General features: G+C 32.0%; 1 protein-coding gene across 1 annotated transcript in view; it reads left to right on the forward strand.

Annotated features, from left to right (window-relative positions):
- Positions 1-22,912, forward strand: part of LOC145277559 (palmitoyltransferase ZDHHC1-like) — a 148,811-nt gene extending 125,899 nt beyond the window's left edge. The window contains exons 13-15 of the mRNA XM_080129031.1: positions 16,614-16,710; positions 19,109-19,205; positions 21,697-22,912. Of these exons, the coding sequence (XP_079985157.1) occupies positions 16,614-16,710; positions 19,109-19,205; positions 21,697-22,178 (676 nt within the window). The 3' untranslated portion in view covers positions 22,179-22,912. The remainder of the gene's footprint in view (positions 1-16,613; positions 16,711-19,108; positions 19,206-21,696) is intronic.
- The last annotated feature ends 2,117 nt before the right edge of the window (positions 22,913-25,029 follow it).

Below are 25,029 nucleotides of genomic sequence, written 5' to 3' on the forward strand. Positions count from 1 at the left end.
TATATTGTCAGATGCATTTCGTCTGTATCATTTTCTGACCAAGACCGACTAGAAACTCTCTTGCGCAAACACGTGGACTTCATTTCTATCATCATCTCATTTGACATCTGCATTTCTAATGCGTTTTATCTAGGGAGTTGATGTTTGCTTCCCTTAACTGTAGTGAAATCAAGTGCAGTAACCAAATCTATTCTAACATTTTTGATTCCCTGTATTTTCTAACTTAAGATGTTGAGCTTGTTTTTGTTTTCTGTTTTTGTTTAAAATTTACTCAAAATGCAGCCATACACCATCAGTACACATCTTTATTTTTATCAAACTATTATTATGCTATAGCTGTTTGTTTAAGGCTTTTTTTTTAATAAATTTTAATTATGCAAAATACATGCTAAAATATTCTTTGGTTTTGGGATTGAGTTATGTTTGTAAAAGAATTTCATTTTAGTTCTAATTAACCGCAATTTGCAATTAACTCACTAATTGATTAAATCTATTACCAAGTTTCTGTGTATTACTCTCACCCTCTCTCATTCTATGTTGTTTGATCACTCTCGCCACTGTTGTTTTATACAATATCTATCACCCTTACTTCTCTCTCTCTCTCTCTCTCTCTCTCTCTCTCTCTCTCTCTCTCTCTCTCTCTCTCTCTCTCAACAGTAGAAGTTAATAAAGAAAAGAAAAAAATACTGAAATAAGCCCTTATGAACAAAATGGAATATCACTAGAACTAGTAATATTATTTAACCCATAGCTGTAGGGGGAAAGGACGATATAGTAAGCAGAAAGTGACTAATTTGGAATTTTGTCTTTTTATACTTAACTGGTTTTTCAAACTTACTTTTTCCTGATTCAAGCAATCTAACACAAACTCAACGGGTGTCGCAACGGGTTACATTTATTTCTAGTTATTAAAATCAAAATGGCAGTTTCCCTCTTTTCTACAAAGGAAAGTTGCTCAAATAATCATCTCAGACATTTTTACCTCCTTCTAAAAATTTTATTCGGACTTGTGGCACAACAAATAAAAGTGCTAAATAATAATCTGGAGGCTGAAGGTTCAATCCTAAGTACAGGCAATACTAAGAATACACTTATGAATTACTTCTGCTTGGTTATGGCTGACAGAACAAAAACAAACTACTACCACGGATTAAATACAGGATTCCATTAAAAAATCTGAACAGATTCCCAAGTTCGACAAAATTCACCTAAAGAAGGCCAGATGTTACATCAGCAGAAACTTTGTGAAAATAACATCTAAGATGAGAACCTTCCTTGGCCTTTTGGCAAGGAACAAAGCGTAGTATCTGTTCTGATGCTACACTTTTTCTATTCAGCTCTCGGTCAGTGAAGGAGAATTACTTTTAGACTATGACAATTTTTATGTTTGCTCCAATCCAAAGTGCCTCTTTTTGGGAACCTGGATTTTTCTCATATTAAAAACCGATTTTATGCCTAACTTTGCCCTTGTGGGACACAAATAAATAGGAACATCCAAGATGAGAACAGTAATCCGATAATCCAATTAATACAGGTTATCAATCTGCATCTCCAAAATTCTCAATAAGATCTGAAAAATTTGAAACATGTCATTATTTGAAAATCAGTGTACATTTCCAATTCACTAATTCCTGAGTAAGCATTTATTTATTCAAATAAATATTTTTAGTTACAGTAGCTCATGATAATCTATAATCATTTAAATTTCTCCAGCTCTCGCAAACACTAGCCAAGTTTTATAATGCTAAACCAGCAGTGAAAATGATTTATACAGGGTGTCCCAAAATTAACCATCCATTTTGATGCTAATTTATATTTCAAAAAAGATGATTAATTTTAAGAAACACCCTGTACATATACTTTCAATGTCATAGCCTTTTTCATTTTTTTTTAAACACTGTTTTTCTATTTGTTCCTTCTTCTGCTGGCTTCCTTTTAACACTCACTTTCTTTTTCCTTTATTTTTCGATCTAACCCATTCATGTATGCCTTTCTTAACACTTTCCAAGAACAACTCGTTTGTAGAAAACAATACTGCAGGGTTGTTTCACAGCTGATTATAATTCAAGTCCAATGTTAACAAATACTTGTCAAGCTATCCTCCTAAGTAATCAAATTCTGCCCATTCTACTCATTGCTTTGTTTTTCATGTGTGTGTATGCGTTTCGTATTATTTAATTTGCAAAAAAGAAATAACACACATAAGCCCCCACTTCATGTGAGAAGCACTGTCATTAATGATATCGTTTGCAACTATATAGCGTAATGCAAGCCTGTTTGTAGTACCTGCCCCCTATCTAATACTTAGCATCTTAAGAATTCATTGTGCTAAATTTGGTGCAATTCTGTTCAGTAGTTTCCGACTGACAGTTAAAAAAATCAATATTATCATTGTATTATTATTATTATTATTATTTATAGTAATAAAATTATTGTTTTTCTTTTCTATTTCCTTTTTTTTTTAACCCCCAAACAAGGCATATTGCCACTTGGAATTCAGGGGGCTACTATTTGGGATTGTGTCTAACAGAGGATACTCAGGAGCTGAGCAGCAAGATGTTTGTTTACATTACATTTAAACTTTTGCAGGTTAGTACTGTCTGGGGAAGCAGAAAGCAGAGAGTATTCTAAAGTCTAGCAGTCCAAGAAAAGAAGTTATTAGAGTAAAAGGCTTTCCAGCATCTAGGAACTTCAACAGTGAAGGGGTGGGATTTTGCTGCTTGTCGGGTTAGTTGGGAGTATATATGTCAAGAGGGCACAAGTGCTATGAGTTCATCAGAGCACATTCTATAAAAATACTTGTAAAACAAGTGCAGGCATGCAAGATCATGGCGATGAGACAGCAGTTGGAACTTGGCCGATAGTGTGGAAATCACTCCAGACAAGACAAAAAGTCACTTGACTTGATATAAGGGGCTAAAAAAAATGACTTCAAGGTAAAAAAATAGCTAATGATCAGTGTTAGATGGATACATTCTGATATAGAAAAGAGCAATTCTTCTCCTTTATCAAAAACATCACTCATTGGATGTGTTGGATTGCAAGGGTCAGGAGTGCCAAACAAACAATGAGGATGAATTGTCCTAGTTATTGAACTTGGGTGATAATTATAGTTTTATAGAATTGATGAAAGGTCACTGTGAGCTAATAAAACATGAAAGTCTGAACAAAATGGCAGTTGTTGTTTTGGAACGGAGACGTGGGTGACCTTATTCCAACCAATGCCACCAATTCAACATCCCTTCTCTCACTCTCAGCCACTCGTTGACTGTCAAAATAAAACTGATTGATTTTATAAACCGAAGCTTTGTCATTTTTGTGAGTATAGCACAATATAACAGAACGTGAGGACTAAAGGACAAAATTAAGGAAATGAGAGTTACAAGGCTGACAAAAGTAAACCAAGAGTTCTCTTTCTGCTACCCTCACTAATATAAAAAAATTTCTTTTGTAAATAATAAATATCTATCAGGGTTAATATTATTAAGAGAAAATGACTTTTTCTTCTTTCGTAAATATTTTTGTCATTGTCAGCTAAATATTCTTTAAATAAATAATATTGAAACATCTCTTCCTCATTTATTTATTTAAAATTCTAGCAATTTAATTCTTTTTAAAACATTATTGTGATCCATATATATATTGGCTTTCTAATTCTATAATATAACTAAAATACAGAACAATGTTTCCAAAGTGCTAATAATCGTCCACATGCAAATTATTTCAGCTGTATTACAGCTCATCAGTGCAGCTAGATAGCACCTATCCCTAGCTAAGGATTGAACCTACAACCATCCAGTTGATAGTCGGCAGTTCTAAGCTCCGGCCCACAGGGTTAATGCTCGTAAATAACCTCATCAAATGTCCATTTATATAGGTACTTGCCCATCACTTTTACAGTGTTTGACCTGCTTGTTTAATTATAAACAAACAGGGAGCTTCGCATAACACTAATTAAGCAGCAGATGAAATCATTTTACTACAGTGCTTTACCCAAGAAGGGGGACTTATATATTATTATTATTATATGTTATTATTATTATTATATATTATTATATATTATTATTATTATTATTATCATTATTTACTCACTAGAAGTTTTCATACAAGCCATCACCAGCAATCACTCACTGGTAATAACCTGTGGTGTTCCCTGGAGTCTTAATGATAATAATCTCCCCTGATTTCCAGTGCTCTCCACCTCTTTTGATAACCATTGCAAAGTGAATTCACGTCTCATTTTTTTTCTTTCTTTCTTCTATTGATTCTTTTTCTTTATTCACCATTTCAAGCTTACTGTAATGCAAGTAAATCGTTCTCTTGTAAGTAACTGAACAATATAATTTGGAAAAAATGGATCAGTGAAATGAATTTTACTGCATGTAATACAAGTTTGGTTAGAGTCAGGAATTGATGATTTTGAATTGTTTCATCAAAGAAAAAATTTTGTGTCACCTCAGCTTCTCTCGGCGTCTATAACCTCATTTATTTAATTCTATTCACAACATTATTCTCTATCTTCGTACCATAAAAATACTTGTCAGCTGAATATTCTTTAAATCAGTGAATGTCGATTTTTTTAAAATGTATTTGAAGTATTACTAAAAGGGGGGAAGATATTTTGCTTCGAGCATTGCTGGTAAACAAATATCCAAGTGTATAAGATGGCTGTGGCAATGTAGAAAACTAAGGTATTGAAGTGTCATGGCGTATGAACAAAAACAGACAAATGAACAAAGGTCTTACTAAGATTATAAACCTTCATATATCTATTTATTTTTTCAAAATCACTCACAGATATAAATCAATAAATATGGACTTACTGTTTAATATAACCGGGATGATAAATATCTTTGATAGTTTGGAGTATAAACTTCTCTTCTTTTAAAAAAGGAAAATAAACCAAAAGATTGTAGTTAAAAAAATTGAAGAAAAATACTGTAAGAACGGAAATTAAAATAGTACTGTTTAATTAATGAGTGGAGATGATTTGACTTTTTGGTACTTGCTTAGTTTAATCAAGACATTAAAAATGAAAATATTGAGAAAAAAATGTATATTGTACGTGCTCATTATGGAATAAAGTCCTCATAAAAAAATTTCACTTTATTTAATCAAGTAGTTTTTTTTTATACAGATGAAAATCAAATTCTAATGAGATCGATCATATCCCAGCCATGTCTATTTAGTAGACGAAGAGGAGATGGGGCGCCAAGGGAGGTAATTCCATCACCACTTAAAGTCTGTCAAAATTTGACAAGATTATTTTGAAGCATGGGCAGAAAAAGTACCTAGATAAATATATTTTTTTTTTTTACTTATTTTACAGTGTTTCTTTATTTACAGAGTTTCTTTGTTTTGTTTTTTTATCCCTTTTTCATTTTGTTCTTTGTTGATCCCTTTTTCATTTAAAGGCAACCCCCTCCTTGGCTGTGAAATAGGCAAGATGGCCACAAGGTGATCAATCTCATTAAAATTTGATTTTCCTCTGTAAAAAAAAAAAATCTACTTGATTAAATTAAGTGATTTTTTTATGGGAACTTAATTCCATAACAAATACGTACAATATAATTTTTTTATTCAATATTTTCATTTTTTAATGTCTTCATTAAACTAAACAAGTGCTGATTCTTTTAAATGTGTAAAATCAGAATTGTTTACCTTAATGACCTCAGATTAATCACCAATCATCCTTTTTGCTGATTGGATGATGTCAGTTTTTAAATATATAAGCATGAAATACCTTAGTGTATTTTTAAATAAATCATCATCAGCATCAGCATCGTTATCATCATCATTTAAAGATAATATATTGATTTTGGTTGATATGTTTGTCTGATATTTGCTTATCTATAATGTTGAAAAAATAATAAATGTTACAAAACTTATTATTTATTTAAAAAACAAAAAAAAAAAAAAAAAAAAAAGAATGGGAACGGAAACCTCTGCAAAAATTATAACCATTTTTTCTTTGATTTTAAATGGAAATTATAAAATTATTTTGATATTCCGATTTTTATCTAAACCATTTCCAAAACAAACTGACGGCGGGTGAAAAAAAACAAAACAAAAAACACTTCAATATATTTTACATTTATGGAAAATGAAGAAAATAAAAGACGAGAAATGCCTCAAAACAAAACTGTTTAAAAAAAAAAGTAAGCTTTGTTTTTGTTTTGCATATATTGTTTAGCCTTTGTGCTCATTAACGCTGCAGAAAACTCACCGCTCTCTGAGAATTATACAAAAAGTTCACCAAACTTTCTTAAAAATTCTTTTACTGCTGTTTTTCTCAGTATTTTCTTGGTGTTTATGCAGATTGGTGACCTTTTAAAATAATGTATTTCTGATGAAAACATTATTACATATTTACATGTTATGTTGGAATTAGTATAAGCTAGCAGTTAAGCTCGGCTTTGCTCGTGCCCTATGTACTGTTCATAACTTGCTCTATGTGTGAATACACTTTATGTAAGATTTTAAATGTTTAGACCAAAAATAGTCTGAGTAATTTTGTAGAATCCGCAGAGGCCAAATGTTTTTAACTTTGACCCCAATTTTGACCCCTTAACATTTATTTTTGGGGGCTCAAATCAAATTAATAAGTTTGATCCATGTCCAAGTAACCTACATCTAAAATTTCAAGTGTGTAGACCCAAAATTGGTGAAGGAGTTTGGTAGAGTTTTCAAAGGTCAAATCGTTGAACTTTGACCCCTTGACAGCCAAATTTCTGTCCGAAAAACGATTAAAATGATTTTCCCACATCTCAATACTCCTTATGTAAAATCTCAAGTCTCTAGACCAAAAATTAGCAGAGTTATTTGGTAGGGAAATGTACACACACACACACACACACACACACATTTTCATTTTTATAGATATATAGATTCTAGAAATTATGAAAAATAATCCAGTAGAAAAATAATTACAAGTAAAAATAGAATTCATCGAATTATCAAGCTTTATCATATGTTTTAATGTGGAAGATTTGTGTAATCAATTCAGTAAGACAAACTGACTTATCTCCCTTGACTTGAATTAAGAGGCTGCCATTTTTAACAAAGTCTCAAAACAAGTGTGGCTGATTTTTTTTATTTAAAATACTTCTAGCATATCATCTACTGGACCATTTTTCGTAATTTTTTTTTAATTTATACTAATTTCAACATGGCTCATTAGTGTGTAATAACGTTTTTGTCTGAAATGCATTTAAAAGATCACCAGTCTACAAGCACCTTTTTCTTTTTTCCTAATATGAAAATACTTTATTTTAAAGAAGAATGGAGGGAGGGTCACATTGCAAATTACAAAGTTTATATGAAATTGTTTTAATTTTCAAAAAAATTTATTTTTTCAACATATATTGATAACATATACAATTACCTAACCCTCTTATATGTCTTGCTTGTACTAATGCTTTCGTTGTTTTAGATATTTTCTCTATGGCATTTTTTCTGAAAATATAAACAAAATAGTCAAGAAATATATTTCTAAATATACACGGCCTCTTATATTATATATATAGATGACTTGATGCTGTTGTAATTATCTCCCCTTATTTACTTTCATCTTTTTCTCTGCAAACTAACTTTTTCTTGATTGAAGCAATCTAAATGGAGCTCAATGAGATATATATATATATATATATATATATATATATATATATATATATATATATTAAAAATATATATATATATTGGCTTTATAATTTCTATAATATAATTCAAATACAAAATAATGTTTTCAAAGTGGCGATATTTATCTTAATATTATTTACTTACTAGAAGTTCTCACACAAGCAATCATTCACATCAATTTGCAGTGTGGCAGCTTCTCTTCAGTTAAGTTTTTTTGTTTTGTTTTTTTTTACATCTGATTTTATATACTTTGCACCAGTCCAGAAACAATGTAATCTTCATTGGTATACGGTATCTGCAAAGATGAACTAATTTGTCTTGGGTCTGGAGAGGAAGGGTGTGATATAGTCAAACTTTTATGGCTTTCATTAATGGACCATTAATATTTGCCATGTGTCTTTAAAGTTTAATTCCACAAAGTGACTGTATATATAAAGATAACTTTAAATAAATAAAGACTACTATGAAGGTAAAGCAAAGACACTAAATCATGGCATGAGTGGTTTGCGAGAAAAATAAATCTATGTAGGCATTAAAAATGTTTGTTTTTCTTTTTTTTTTTGTGTATTATTATATAAGGAATCATTGTGAGTTAAAATCTATTGAGAAATACACATTTCAAATATGTAAACATTAGGTAAAAGAATAACAAGTTATCCAAAATTTTCGTTTCATTTGGATAACCATGCTAATGTTTACATATTTAAAGTGTATTTCTCAATACAAAATGTGTATTTCTCAATAGATTTAAACTCACAATGATTCCTCGTATAATAATATTTAATAAAAACAAAACAAAAAAAAAATAAGTGCCTACAGAGATTTTTTTTTTCTTGCAAACTACTCATGCCGTGATTTTGCCAACCAAAAATACAGTCATATTGTGAATATTAAAAGTAATAAACACATATTAGTACAACTTTTACTGAAAAATAAAAACAAAACATAAAGTACAAACTTGACAATTTTTTGTACTAATTTGTAGTAATAAATAATCATAAGCAGTACAATTGTACATCAAGAAACAAAGTAGGTTTGAGATTCCTAAAATTCATACAAGAATGCAGGAACCCATGGTATAGTGGATAAAGTACTTGGTAAAATTCAGTTGTAAAGTTACACTTTTCTGGAGGTTGTAGTTTCAATCCTCAGTGTGGGTGACACTTGAACTACAATTGCTAATTATTAGAACTTCTACTCTGCCATGACAGAATGAGAACATACTACCTCCATGGATTAAATAAAAGGTTGTGTTTGAAATTCAATGCAGATTTCCAAGTCTAATAGAAAGTTTCCAGAGTTCGACAAAATAAACCTGAAGAAGATCAGAGGTTACATCAACTAAAATATTATGAAAATGATTAGAAGAATAGTTCGAATAATCGAAATAATATGTAAAAACAAAACAAGTTTAAATGCATGTGATTTTAAAACCTTTAAACTGTTGATTAGAAAGTAATTTCTAGGTTGAATAAAAAATTTGAAAACAAAAGTCCAAGTAATATAGTTCATTTGTGTTTCTAATTGAAAAAAGCGTCTGGCATATTAAACATATTTTATCAAGATTTAAAATTAAAAGAGAAAATGAAATGGCATCTACAGTTTTATTTTAAGACCAACCAGGCTTTTTAACTTTGTTTTAAAATAAAGTAAAATAAATGTGACAATGCTTTGGAAATCACTCCAGACAAGGCATGAAGCCATTTGATGTAAGGAGCTGAAAAATAGTACTTTAACATTAAAAACTAGTCAACACTAAATATTATATGGATAGATTCCAACCAAGAAAACAGCAATTCTTCCCCCTTTATCAGAAACATTGCTCAAGGAACGTAAGAAAGGTGAGCGATGTAAGGTTGATGAAAATAAACTTAAGGTCCATGTTCAACTCTCCAATGCAATTAAAAAAAAAATGAAACAAAAAATATATTCAATAATCATACAGTTGGTTTCATTATTACTCCTCACTGGTACAGGCTATCTATTTTGAAGCAAAGGCTGCTGCCAAAAGGTGGGCTCCCTCTATCGTGCTAGAAACTATTCATACCTGAGAGTATCCTGTACCTCTACAAGGGGTCACCATTTGCACATGCATGGAGTACTGTCGCCACATCTGGCTTGGTGCATCTACCTCTAGTCTCTCCCTCTTGGATAGGGTCCAACAAAAAGGATTTCAAATCTAATAGGTCCCATTTTGTCAACTAGGCTCCAACCCCTGTCTCATCGCCACACTGCTACATCCCTGTGCCTGTTTTACTAGTATTTTAATGGAATATGTTCTGATGAACTCATTGTGCTTGTGCCTCCTCGATGTACATATCCCCGACAAACCTGCTTAACAACAAAATCACACCCCTTCACTGTTGAGGTCCCTAAATGCCAGAAAGCTTTCTACTCTTATAGTTTCTTCTCTCAAACAGCTAGATTTTGGAATTCCCTTCCTGCTACCTGCTTCCCAAACTATACTGATATGCAGAAGTTCAAATGTAATGTAAACCATCATCTGAATCTTTGTTAGGCATGGTCCCAATTAGTAGCCCCTTATGTTCAAGTGGCAATATACTTTGTTTGGGGTGAAGGTGAATAAATAAAATAATAAATTGTGGCTCCCACAAAGACAAAGTTAGACACAAGGTCAGTTTAAAGCAGCTTCTTTTAGACAGCCTTATTTTGGCATGCACATACTTAAATTCTGGATACATTATCTGTTTCAGGGGAGATAATTCACATTTTAAAGTTTTTTATACAATAACTTGCTTGTACAGCAACATTGATTCCAACAAAGCCTTCATCAGATGATGACTCTGGGTTCAGGTATGGTTTTGGGGCTGAAGTATCATGGGCACTAGCCTAGAGCACCCCAGCAGTATTTCACGATACCACAAGACTTTGTTGGATTGTTGTCATTCTGTGGGATTGCCATATCCATGATCTGTTATATTTTTGTGTTTTCTCCTAAACAAATTGAATAAGGACTGTTTTCTTATTTATTAGAAAAAGAGGCGGCCAATTTTGAGAATCGTGGCATAAATTTCTTGGGGATGCATTAAATTTAAATCAGTGTTCCTAGAAATCACTAAATTGAAAGTTAGCACACCACTGTGTGTGTTTGTATACCATTAGTTTTTATTTGAACGTGCCAAAATATGGAATCAGTTCACACTTATGAATTTTGTTCGTGTGTGTGTGTGTGTGTGTGTGTGTGTGTGTGTGTGTGTGTGTGTTCTGTTTTATTTGGGCTGGGGGGTATATATTTTTAATTTAGACAGATGCCTAACTTTTCGTTATATTGTATCTTACACATGTTTTGTTGGATATCATATCACTAAACAACTCTTCAGAGACAAATAGATATCCCTCAGAAACCACTACAAAATTAAAGATATGGTATGGAACATAAAAATGAAAAAGAATTTGGAGAAGAAAATAGAGATAGATAAAAATTTTAAAAACACAATTTTAACATATATATATATACTACCTGCCACCGGGTCGGGTCACCGGCGACTAAACTGGTTCCCCCACCAGACTTGTTTGGTGAGGAGGGTGGCTAGTCTTCCTGAAGGATTAAAAACAAGACCTTCCAAAGGGCGAATGAACCCTTTTTCGGGGTCAATGGCAACTAGCACTGTATATTTGTATGTATGTATGTATGTGCGTGTTGGGGGTGGAGAGGGCTCCCGTAAGCCGTGGTGAAGGCAACCTTTCTAGGAGAAGCAAATCTCTGATTTAAAAAACCATAAAGCGGGAGACCAGTACTCGCATTAAGCTGGTCTGCAGTTTAACTTGTTGCTGGCTATCTTGCTCTTGCTTATTACTGGATCTCAACATTTTGAACCGAGAGAGAGACTTAGCTGTCATATAAAGCTAAGACTCTGTAACATCATCTGTGTATAGATACTCCCTCAGGCATTTGTCTATTAAAATGGTCCTGTGGCGATGGAAGTCATTTTTGGGCTCATGGACTAAGCGTCTGAGGGAGTGGCACTCGTCTGACAAGACGTTGCAATCATCATCATCATATATATATATATATACTAGCTGACTGCCCGGCATTGCCCAGTCGTACAATACGCTTAAACATGATATTTTAATTTATACAGATTGCATATGTATTATTATAGAATCAATACTCTATTGAATATTATATTTTATGAGGAATAATTTGCCCGATGGACTAATCCGCAAAAAAAAATTAAAAATAATAAAGATAATGTTGTTCATCAAATTCTATCTGTGTTTGTTTATAATATCACCTCAGCTGATATTTGGGCTTAACGATTTTAAAATATAGTCTTTCTTAAAGATAAAAAAGGAGAGTTTTTACAGGGGAATATTTTACATTACATCGGCTGGTGTAATGTAAAATATTCCCCTGTAAAAGTTGTTCTTTTTTTTATCTATAAGAGAAGAAAGAATATTTTTAGGATCGGATTTTTTGGATTTTCAATTCTTATTGAATGAATTTCTGTACGAAACATATCTAAGAACACTGTCAGACATATCAATTACCTTTGTGTGAAATTTGCAAAAGATAGGCTCAGCCATTTCAGAACCTATGAGGAAGGAAGTCACACACACACAAAGTTACTTATATATATATATATATATATATATATATATATAAGTAACTTTGTGTGTGTGTGTGTGTATACATATATATAGTTGAGATTTGTTGTTTTTTGGGGGAGGAACAATGATGGCAGCCTATTATATGTTAAGTTCACTCTTCACTTAATGATGAGAGAGTTTCCTCCCTTATATATTACATGCATTAAATCGACCCATTATGAAATGTATTATTTATGAAAGTATTACACATGCACATGTGCTTCACAGCATCACCAAGATTGAAATCCATAACCACATTGTCTGTAGTCTACAATGTTACATGTGGGCCATGAGGGATTACATGCTTAATGAGTTGAGTTTTTGTCAATAATGATAGTTGATCACTTTCCTAACTGATGATATATCTATAAAAGTGAACGCGTCTGTGTGTCTACGCAATAACTCTGTCAATTTTTAGTCTACAGACTCGAAATTTAATATGCAGGGTACTGAGATTTGGGAAAATCGATGTGATCGGGTTTCGGCCAGAAATTTAGCTGTTAAGGGGTCAAATTTAAATGTTTAACCTTTGAGAACTCTACCAAACTCCTCTGACAATTTTGGGTCTAAACACTTGAAATTTTAGATATAGGTTCGTTGGACATGGATCTAACTTAACAACTTGATTTGAGCCCAAAACAATAAATTTTAAGGGGTCATAATAGGTGTCAAGGTTTAAAAAATCGACCACTTTTTTTTTTTTTTTGCTCAACATACATCTCCAAATACCCGGGCAACACCGGGCACCCATGCTAGTATATATATATATATATATATATATATATATATATATATATATATATATATATATATATCTCGCTTGCTTATTTGCTTATCCGCTTGCTTTTAAGTATAAAAATAAACAGTGATGGCGCTTTGGTGAAGGGTTTTGTTTCTTTTTTTCATTTAAATTAGTTTTATTATTATTAAATTTTTCTTCTTTTTGTATTTCGAGCTTTTGGTATTTTGTTAGTTTAGTTTACAATCTTTTTTAATTGAACTCTAACATCAAATCAGTTATTTAACAGATGAATGTTGTTTATTTTTAGTTTAAGAGCACAAATGAACCATAATACTTGACCTTGGCCTATGATACTTGACCTTGGCCTATTCTAACTAAAAATAATTTTCAAATCGAAAAAGGTTTCAAAATCACTTTTGAATATTCTAAAACCCTTGTAAATATTGCTGTCAGACATATTTGCTGCATTACAGAAATTCCTGAGTAACGTGGGGTAGAATACAGCTAGTTTAATATATAAAAGGCAGTGTTTGTATGTGCAGTTAAAAGTAAAAAACTACAAAACAAATACCCGGAAAGTTGTATATTCTTGGTCGGCATTGCTTTGAATAAATAATATCTAAAATTTAGAAAAAATATTTATTCTTTGAGACTCAACTCGTTCGGGTGTCATCCAGGAGGGGAGAGGGGGGTTGTAAAGTTTTGAGAAAATATTTGACAAGAAGTTACATGTTCCTTAGGCCAAGAAGAGATTGTGAAAAGATTGTGGGACTAAGACGATCCCTGCATGTAGTTTTAGAAATTTAGTGAAGATTTTTTTTTGTAGGGGTAAGCTGCTATTGGAGTATTGATGAGTGTGTAACACCTTTGTGCTCGTGCTACGTTAAAACAACACAAAACTTGATGCAAATCAGTTAAGAGGGGGTGTGATACCATTGTATAACATAGAAAGAGAAACCTCAACGTTGTCCATTGATAGCCATCTAGTCGCATCAATCCCAGCGATTTTCTTCTCAACCCAATCTACTCTCGCCTGGTTTTGACTCCAATCATTCCAATCTGTCTCAGGGGACCTCAGAGCCACCAACAAAGTCAAAATTCGGAAATTTTTTTTAACAAATAAAATATTTTTTTGCTTTTTGTAGGATATGTGTCCTCTCTAAAATTGCATTGTCTCCCTTTGTTCTTAAATCTTCCAAATGAAAAAAAAAAAGTTGTTCCATAATAGTAATGCACAAGTGTCAAACGCTCTCATCCTAACGTGAAGCCATATTGTCATTCTGTACATAATCTCATTTCCGTCCATATGTAATGTAGTGAGGTTCTGTAAAACATGGGGGTGGGGGTAAATCATCGTGTATATACTTTCTGTTATCATCTTGTGTATGAGTGTATGCAATTGTATATACATGTGTATATACGTGTACCTATGACTGTCGAGCGTTGTGATTGTTTAATCTTGATATTCATAAATGACCTCCCTGATAATATTGTGTCCGAGATGGGTATATTTGCTGATGATACAATGCTCTATAATATACATGAGGGAAGAACAGATGTACATAAATCTAAGACAATGGCAGAATCATTAGAAAATAACCCCCAGACCATAGTGGAATGGCCGCAAATGGATGGTAATGCTAGTACTTTTAAGCTGCTCTCCTTTAACAATTACAAACACCTCTCCAACCGCAAATAACACCCTACCTGAGAATTCTTCCTTCAAACTCCTCGGCCTAACATTTGCGGGCAATATGAACTAGAACAAATACATTGAGGACATTGTGAAAGACATTGAGATAGAAGACTACTCACACCTGAGAGTATCCTGTACCTCTACAAAGCCATCATTCACCCATGTATGGAGTAGTGTTTCCACATCTGGTCTGATGTATCTACCACTAGTCTCTCCCTCTTGGATAGGGTCCAAAAAAGAGTTTCCAATCTAATAGGTCCCACTTTGTCGACTAAGCTCCAACCCCTGTCCCATCACTACAATGTTGCATCTCTGTGCCTGTTTTACAAATACTTTAATGGAATGTGCTCTGATGAACTCATTGCACTTGTGCCCCCTCGACTCATATATCCCCAACAAACCCACTTAGCAATAAAATCTCACTGTTGAGGTCCCTAAGTGCCAGAAAGCTTTCTATTCTAATACTTTCTTGCCTCGAACAGGTAGACTTTGGGATTCCCTTCCTGCTACCTGCTTCCCTGGCTGTGCTGATATGCAGAAGTTTAAATGTAACATAAATCAACATCTTGTTAATCTTTCCTAGATATGGTCCCAAATAGTAGTCCCTTACATTCAAGTGGCGATATACTTTGTTGGGGGTGGACGTGAGTAAAAAAAAAAATTAAATTATACCTTCTTTCAAATCATGAAAGCATTTTTCATATTGTTCTGAAATATTCCCACCCATGTTGACCCAAAAACGATCTTCTTTATTCAACAGAAAAAAAGACATTTTCCACCATGATAATGGTTGTCTTCACGCATCTTTACTGACCGAAGATCTAGAAAGATTTGATTGAGAAATTTTCCCCCATCCATCTTCATCTAACTCTGTCGGGTTATTACTTATTTCAAGGATTACAAAACAATTTAAATGGCCTTAGTTTAGCACCACAAGAAAAAAAAGTGTTATTTATATTTGTGAAGGTTCCATAAAATATTGTATTAATTTTTATAAAATGGTGAAAATATATTCCATTTTTAGAAATGAAGAACAGGACATATCTATCAAAACATGAGTTAGATTCATATTTCACATCCAAATCTAAAGAATTTTACAACTGATGCATTTATAAGTTTGTTGACGAATGGAATCATGTTATAGAGAGCAAAAGTTGTCATTGTTATGAATAAAGATTTTCAAGAACAGATGAAATTTTAAATTGGAAAAATCTTTTACACCAACCTTATATTATAAACTAGTCTGGGTGCCCGGTGTTGCCTGGGTGTTTGGAGATGTGTGTTAAGCAAAAAAAAAAAAAAACTGGTAGTAAGCAGGCAGGCTCGAACTCGTACCGCGAAGGAGGAAAAAAATGTGTAAAAACAATGTTAACGTCTTTGCAGAAGTGATGTAGGTTTAAATTAAGGCTAGACAATCAAAAAGAAGGGATGACTTTCGAAAATATTGGCAAAAAAAGCGACCCCTCCCTGTAGAAAAGTGCTCAGTTGAAGATGAAGGAATTAATATTTTGGAACAATTTTTTTATATTTGTCGTCCGAAGGGGCGAGCTTCAAAATGATACTGATCTCATGAAAGTTTTAGGCAGACATACATACGTACATACATACATACATTTAAACAGAGAGTTGAGATTTATATTATAGAAGAATTGTGTACTTTATTATTTGGGAGTTGTGTCTTCTATCTTGCGTATGCTGATCTTTCAATGAAATGAGGCGGTTATAGTTTTGTATACTTTCTTTTGTCTTTTTATCTTAAGAAGTTTGAAAAGATTGGACGTTGGCAAGAATTTCTTTTAAGTTGTGTGGTTATTGAGTTATTTGTGTTGGTCTCTTAATGTTTTGCTCCATTTTTATCCACCATGAATGTGATTATGAGAAAAAACTTATAACTTAATTTATTCTCTTTTCGTACATCTTTTCTAGAATCCGTCCAACTGTACCTAGACATCCCGGAGAGAATATAATTTCAGATAAAACATCTTCTAAAGACAAAGATTCAAAACAGACGTCTATCGCAAGGGTAAGTTTTTTTTTGTTTTCTTTTTTTACATCTGTGGAGGGTGCTGCTTAGAGTACTTTTTTTCCTTCTTTGACAAAGTACAAACCCAACTTCAAAATCTAGTCAGAGATGTCCTCCTACAGTCTCTTTCCACAAAACAGAGATTGTTAGTTTGGATTGTAAAGTCATTCGTTAAATAGAAAAATGTAGTTTAAAGCAAAAAAAACATGGCATTATAAATACAGAGTACAACTTTACTATAGTGTGTTGTCCGACCCAATCGTATATTTTCAAACAAAGGCATTTCAAGGAAAAAAATATTATTACGTACTTACGTGTCATGTCAAAATTAGTATAGATTACAAAAATTACAAAAAAATGGTACAGTAGAAGATGTGCTAGAGCTGATTTTCAGAAAAAAGTGTGCAGTAAATCGAAAAAAGCAAGATGGCCGACCTAAAAGTTAGTGGCATCGGATTTTGCACAAAGCAACTGTAACCGTAGAATGTAGTTATCTCCCCTTGCTTTCGATCTTCTAAAAGGTTAATTTAAAGTGAAAAATCGCAACTTCAAGAAACTCTGTTTTTACTTGTAGTTATTTTTTGAAATTTATACTAATTTCGACATGACACATAAGTACATAATAATGTTTTTCTTTGAAATGCATTTTTTCTAAAGGCACACTATAGTAAAGTTGCACCAAATCTGGTTAGAAAAGCTGGACCAAGCAGGGAATAAGGGCCTTGATCGGCTTCACTTTGAAACAAACAGATTTCGAGTGACACCACTTTAAACATCACCTTGGTACATTTGAATGGTTTTTACAACCAAGGGTGTGTTTTTTATATATTTACACAACTGTAATTAATCTTTGGATTGGTATTTTTATTTAAAAAAATAAATAATGATAATAATTTTTTTAATAAAACTATTTAAACCAAAATTTGAACTGCTATTTTTATCGTGTTTTGAACGAATATCACATTTATGATTGTCACCAGCAAGTAGTTGTTTACAAATAATATATTTACTAAACAAAACAAAAAATAATAATAATAACTGGCATAATAATTGAAAATTTAGAACCTTTTAAGTAAAACTATTTAACCCAAAGTTTTTAATGACAGAAACAAATATAAAATAACGTATTTGTTTAGATGTTCACAAGTGTTTTGCAGATTTTCCCAACCAAGTTTCTTTTTTTATGTAGAGTCCTTTTTTTTTTTGTGCATTTTTAATGCAAATCAGTATTTCAATAAGTGAAGCCAGTGTCCTTTTACCCTGCTTGTTCCCAGGCAAAAAATGAATCCAGTCATGATCAGCAGAAACTTAGTGGTCTTCTTGATTTGAGACAGAAAGATATTACTAGAGAATTCAACAAAATTTTGTCATCTAATTGGTTCACCCTTATCACACATAAATAGAATCGCACAAATTTATGGGAGCATACCCTCAGGCAATGCCAAAAATATTGCAACAGCTAGTTTTTCTTTATCATTATTTTCATGGTAGATTCTCAACTCTGCCCTCCATATTCACAAAAACTCGTCTATCTACAACCGCTGTAAATAATTTTACATTGTTCCTCTGTGTACTTAAAACTAAGCATAACTTCTACGAGCAAAATTTCATTCCAGAAATTGTCAGTCTGTGGAACACAATATCACAGGATTGCTTCCCAGATGACTACAAAGGAATGGGTCTGTTAACAAATTCTTGTCTAGCTGTCCTCTTAAATAATCAGATGATGTTCAATTTCAACCAATTCCTAATGGTGTTGTCTCACCGTCTACCTGACACGCATTAACCTTTTATCCTTGAGTGGCCTTTGAACCTTGATAAACAATGACTAAGTCGCACATAAAACAGTGCATTCTTTTATTCTAATTCAATTCTCACAGTTCACTTTTGCGTTGAAAAGTTTTAGAAGCTATTCAGATTTCCTGTCAACAACTTCTATCATGTTGACTTTATATTGTTTAATTCACTGTGGAGCACATATCCATGGGGCTACATCTTTGCAGACTACAACATCCACTGTCAAGAAAGAAGGAGAGTAAAAAGTGGACCTTAGGTTTACTTTTGACAACCTCATAACTCTTGCTTCCCTTATTTTGTCCTTTAGTCCTCACATTCCATGAGTGATGTTTCTGACAAAAGGGGAAGAACTGTTGTTTTGTCAATCAGAATTGATTCATCCAACACTTAACGTCGGCTATTTTTTGACTTTCAAGTAGTATTTTTTTAGCTCCTTACATCAAGTGGCTTCATGCATTGTATGGAATGATTTTTCATAAAAATAAATAAAAATGTATATCATAAATTGAAAAAAAAAACAATTGAATTTAAATATTTTAATTGGTACGCATGAAAAATGCTTTATTTTATGTATGTTATAACTCATTTTTTTCCACCCCAGCTTGAGAAAGAAACTGTCAAGAAAAAGCGAAAACGGAAGAAAGATCGAAAAATTTCCCACTCAGTGACAGAACAAGAATTATATGCGATGGCAGGAGGTAAATAACTTCATTATCATTTTTATGAAACAATGTACACTTTCTGAAAGGTTTGTAGAATGATCAATTTATAGTGTCGCAAAGGTTACATAATCTCAACAGCACTTCTAGACAAGCATTGTTTGAATCCAGTGGCAAAGAAGAATATGTACTTTATTAATCTATTAATATATATATATATAGAGAGAGAGAGAGAGAGAGAAATAAAAAGGCTATTTTGTTGGAATACTATTTCCATTATTTTCATCATATATATATATATATATATATATATATATATATATATATATATATAGCAGCATTTCTAATATTTATTTTTCTGGTACTTGTACAGTTTAGTCAAGACATTCAAAAATTAAAATATCGAGAAAAAAAAAAAAAGGTTATATTGTACGTATCCATTTTGGACTGAAGATCTCCGAGAGAAAAAATTCATTTAATTTGATTAAGTGGTTTTTTATTTACAGCGGAAAAACACATTCTTATGAGAGTGCATTGAAGTCAGCCATTATGAAATTTGCTGAACATGCCACGGGGAAATAACTCCATGTAAAGCGCCGATACTCCCTCCCCATCTTTAATTCTAGTTTTTCTTCCTAAAAATTGAACCTTTTGCTCTGTATCATAACAAATTGTTTTTTCGCTGTAAAAAAAAAAAATTACTTGATGAAATTAAGTGAAATTTTTTTTTGGAGAACTTCGTTCCATAATGGATACGTGCAATATAACCTTTTTTTGATATTTTCATTTTTTAATGTCTTGACTAAACTGTACAAGTACCATTTTTCTTACCAAATTCTTTCAGCATTTCAAAAATTTTGGCACATTATTTTACAGATCTGTTCTCTCTACACAGAAAAAGTCAAATTATTATTATGTTAATATTGAATCTTTTAATGTGCATAGTTTAAAAAAAAAAAAAAAGAAATTTTCTACTTAGAAAGAATTATACATGATAATCTAGTGTCGGAAAATTATATATATATATATATATATATATATATATATATAAGCTAGCTGTATGGCATTAAAAGAAAAGAAAAATTTCAAAACTATTCTGTTTAAATTTCAACCTTTGTAATTGATAATTTTCTTATTGATTTTATTGTAAAAATGATTTTTTTTAATTGCATATATTTCTTCATTGAATTCTCTTTCCAAAAATGAAATATTTTTTAAAAAGAAAACAGAAATGCTGCTTTAATGAGAGAAACAAAAAAAATGAAAGCAAAAACACCCCTGAGCAAGGTTGGATAGATACAGCTGATATCTTAATAAGCATAGTTCTACCAATTGCTATATTTATAAGAGAGAGAGTGCTCAATATCTGTTATAGAGCTCATGTAAATCAAAGTTAATATCCAATGATGACTGCCAGTTTCTCATTCTGCTCCACCCCCTACATTTTTCAGGATATATGGTTATTTCTGTTGCTTGTATGCTGTTTACATACAAAAGTTGTTCCAAAGTAAGGCCTCCTATTTTTTAACTCAAAAATTAAAATGAGCTAAGAAGATGGGAGTGGTACCATTAAAACAAGTGACCTTCTGTGCTCCAGAATTTTTTTACAACATAGTCACCACCATTCTCAATGCACTTTTGTCAGCCTCTTTTGATGCATTTGTCATAAAAGTCTGGAGTGCACTGCTTGATAGAAAGGTAGTCATTTTCTGCCTCCTTTGGGGCAGCATTTTTAATGAGGATGATCTATTTTTCTGCCATGTATATTCCGATCTGGGAAATCAGATGTTAGGCAACTAATGTGTTCTCTTTCTCTTCAGGGAAATCGGTTTGTTTTATTTTCTTAGTGAAAATTTGATTTGCTGTTTTCCTCCACTTTTCAAATATGGAGTTGTGATAGCAAAACAGCAGCACCTTCTTTTGAGAAACAGACTTTTAAGCATCTTATTTTTTGCTGCTAAAAATAATAGAGACAGGGGGCCAGGACCTCTTGTTATTACAGCCAGATAGCTGACCCAGGATGTCTTCTTTCATAACTGGAGTGCCACTTCGAGAGTTTATCTCTTCCTGTCTGGTATATTAACAGGTTGAGGCGTCCTTTTCATCCTGGGTGCAGCCTGCTAGTATTTGTTTTTATTTTTCTTCATATTTTTATATATGATTTCCTTATTGTCAAGGCTTTTTATTTTTTATTAAAAACTGCCCTCTATACATAAATGGAGTGCCCCTGTTCACAAGCTGGGGAATGTACTGGCTTGTTTGAGGCAACAGCACACCATTTTTTTAATATTTGGTCAGGGTTTACTTCTAATGAGAATTATTCTCATGTCTGGATTTTTGACAAACCTTATACAAAAAGACACATGAGGATAGTGACACCTAAGCATTCAATTTCTCTCTTATCATTTTTTTTTATCTAGTTATGACATATATAATTACTTCCATTAATATTCTATACCTTTCTAACGTTATCCATAACATACACAATTGCTCTTATTAATATGTCTCATGTTTTTGGTTGTTTTCACAGAAAGGATGATGTCCAGTCGTAGTCGTTACGATCTGCCTCTAACCCCTGTAATGATGTTTCGATCAGTTCCACCTATACAAATTCAGGCATCCGGGCCGGCTAAAGACTATCACTCGGAGTCCGCGGAATCCCTACGAGAGATCTCCACTGACCGGACTTACTCAGCCACTTCCACATCGCGTACCGATCGCTACTACAGCAGTTCCTTCCCCTCGTCATACCAGGGCAGCTTGACTAGAATGGACTCTGAATCATCTCTTCTTGGAACAGTACGTTCACACCGCAAAAAGCGAAAGCAAGCACCAACATCTTTTATAGTTTATCGACCACAGGACATACCGCCACTGAACTTAACGACAATTCAGTCAGGCACAGAGACTGCTCTATCAACTAGTGTCTACCCGCCTTACAGCAGCATTCAACAACCATTTACAGATTCACCCAGTTCGTCAAAGTCGGCAAGGACCTCAATTTATCGTTAAGAGGGGAGGGAAAAAATGCTAGCTGGTTACCACATTAGATGGAAGGCCTGAGCGTTTGGGGCACTAAGTCAGGAAAACCCTTCTGCGGCAAAGCATTTGCATTATAAACATCCCCATATTCAAAAAAGTTGATTCTTTTTTTAATATATTAATTCTGACTATGGATCCTTTCATTTAATTTTTACTTTGTTTTTTGTTTATTTAGAATTCGACTTAATTGAAAAAAAAATATATACATAAAATACAGAGAAATTTTTATGATGCAGTGCCCGTCAGAGAACGAAGATGTCATATTCCAAAAATCATATAAATTGATCAAATAGTTTCTTTTTAACTTACAAGTCAGACAGTAGCCAGGAACTACTATGGCATTTTAAAACTGGCTAAAATTCAAGGACAACAACTCAATTTGACTACCAAGATTTCGCTTGCATTCAAAATAATTAAAACTTTTCAATCGCTAAAAATCATAAATTGGATTTTCTTAGTTAAAAAAATACTTGATCAATTTATGTAATTTTTGGAATAGGACATTTCCATTTCATGACAAGTATGTACATCATAAAGATTTTCCTATATTTTTGTATTTTTTGAATTAGGTCGAATTCTAAATAAGAACCTATGTTTCTTAATATCAGGATTGAATGAAACAAACAAAATTGTGGACACCTGATCTGATTCTTTGCGTTCTGTCACAACTCATCATTAAAGCATTCAGTCAAAATGAAAGAAAATATTTTTTAAATTCCATAAAAAAAAATTTCAAATCAACTCAACAGTTAGAGATTCTGATTGGATAAAATTGTCTGCTGTTTGAATTGCATAAAACTGTTTAAATAAACTTGATCTAAGGATTCTATGAGAATTTGCTGATCATGATTTGTGATGAGATCAAAAAGTACAAGCTGTGTCAACATTGTTTTCTCATCTCGCAGATAATTTAAATCTTGATATGACAAAACCAAAATAGAAATTAAAAATTGAATGAACGGATCACTAAGCAGAAGTTGTCTGCTTCGTTCAACAAACTTGTTTGAATGAGAGAATGCTACCTAAATACAAACACACACATTACATATATATATATATATATATATATATATATATATATATATATATGACCTTTGTATACCGATGACAAAGGAATCTGTGTCCATTTTGGGGGTATTTTTTTACATTCATAAACTAGAAACACAAATGTTTACAAGAAATAAGTACCTGTGTATCTAGATGTATATATATGTAATTATGGATGTATTACAATTATTTATGATATAGATACATGATTACTATTTAAAAATAACGATATGATTTATTATGTATATTTGTATAGATATATGATGTATATTATACAGATGTATTACATATACCAACTAATTATGATGTGTGTATATATACATATATATATATAATTTACATGAGCTTTCCCAAAATACATAATGCCTATATATATATATATATATATATATATATATATATATATATATATATTGTGTATGTATGTATATGTGTGTGTATGTACACTCATGTACATATTACCATATATAAACATACAATATACTTATTCATGTAATATATACAAAAACAGGTGCCTGCACGTTTTTTATACAGCTCTATGTATGTATGTGCGCATTAGACACACTCGCATATGCACACATACACATATAAAATGTCCCTCCACGAACATGTTTCCCTTCAATACCAACATGCATATGTAAACATTGCATATATATATATATATATATATATATGTATGTATGTATATATGTATGTATAAAAATATGTACATAGAACTGCATATATTTTGTGCCTATTTTGGATACATAATTTGTATACTCAGCTGACCGTATATTTACACACAACTTGAGTATATGCCCATATGTACATTTATGTATATACCTCTATCATACAAGCATATAAAAATACTCGGTTTCTTATTTTTAAGAAGTTAATGCGTGTGTAATTGTGTATGCAACCGAACACATATACTGCATCTACTGCTCGCGTACCAAATATGTGTTGATATTTGCATAGTAAAGTTTAATCACACACACACACACACACACACACACACACATACGCACATGCACACACACATATCTGCCTTTTTTATGTACTGATGGTAGGTGTAACCTATTAAACAGAAACACATACAGATACTTAATATGCATTTTATATATATATGTGTGTGTGTATGTGTGTATATATATATATGTGTGTGTGTGTGTGTATATATATATATGTATATATATATATATATATATGTAAACATGAGATTGCATATCATAAATTTGATTCTAATACGTACTGTGTACGTGATATTATAAACACATTTAGACACAGACAGATTTATACCTAATATGTCTCTATAGACACACACACACACACACACACACACACACACACACACACACATAACAATACTGAATAATTTAAATGGGCTTTTTTAATTATCTATTATTGTTATAAAGCTCTATCTCAAAGGATATTGAGCACTATTGTGTGTACAAGGTTTGTTGTCTTGATCAGCTCTGTTCCGATTTCTAGAAGTTGCTTTATCATGTGTACACACATAAAGCACACAACACATACACACGTGTATGCATACATGAATATGTATATGCACATATTTATGTTTGAGTACTTGCTTACCTATACACATACATATATATGCTAACACAAACAGTTTTGTCTTTTTTTTATAAATATTTTTTTTTTAATAAATTATTTTAATATATTTTTAGTTTTTAAGATCTCTTGTAAAAAAATACATGTAAGAGAAATATTACCATTTTTTTTTATTAATTGAAAAAAATCTTTTACTTTGTTTAAAAAACAAATAAGAGCACCA

This window comes from Euprymna scolopes, chromosome 6 (assembly GCF_053919585.1).
Source record: "Euprymna scolopes isolate OS-2025 chromosome 6, ASM5391958v1, whole genome shotgun sequence".
Taxonomy (NCBI): Eukaryota; Metazoa; Mollusca; class Cephalopoda; order Sepiida; family Sepiolidae; genus Euprymna; species Euprymna scolopes.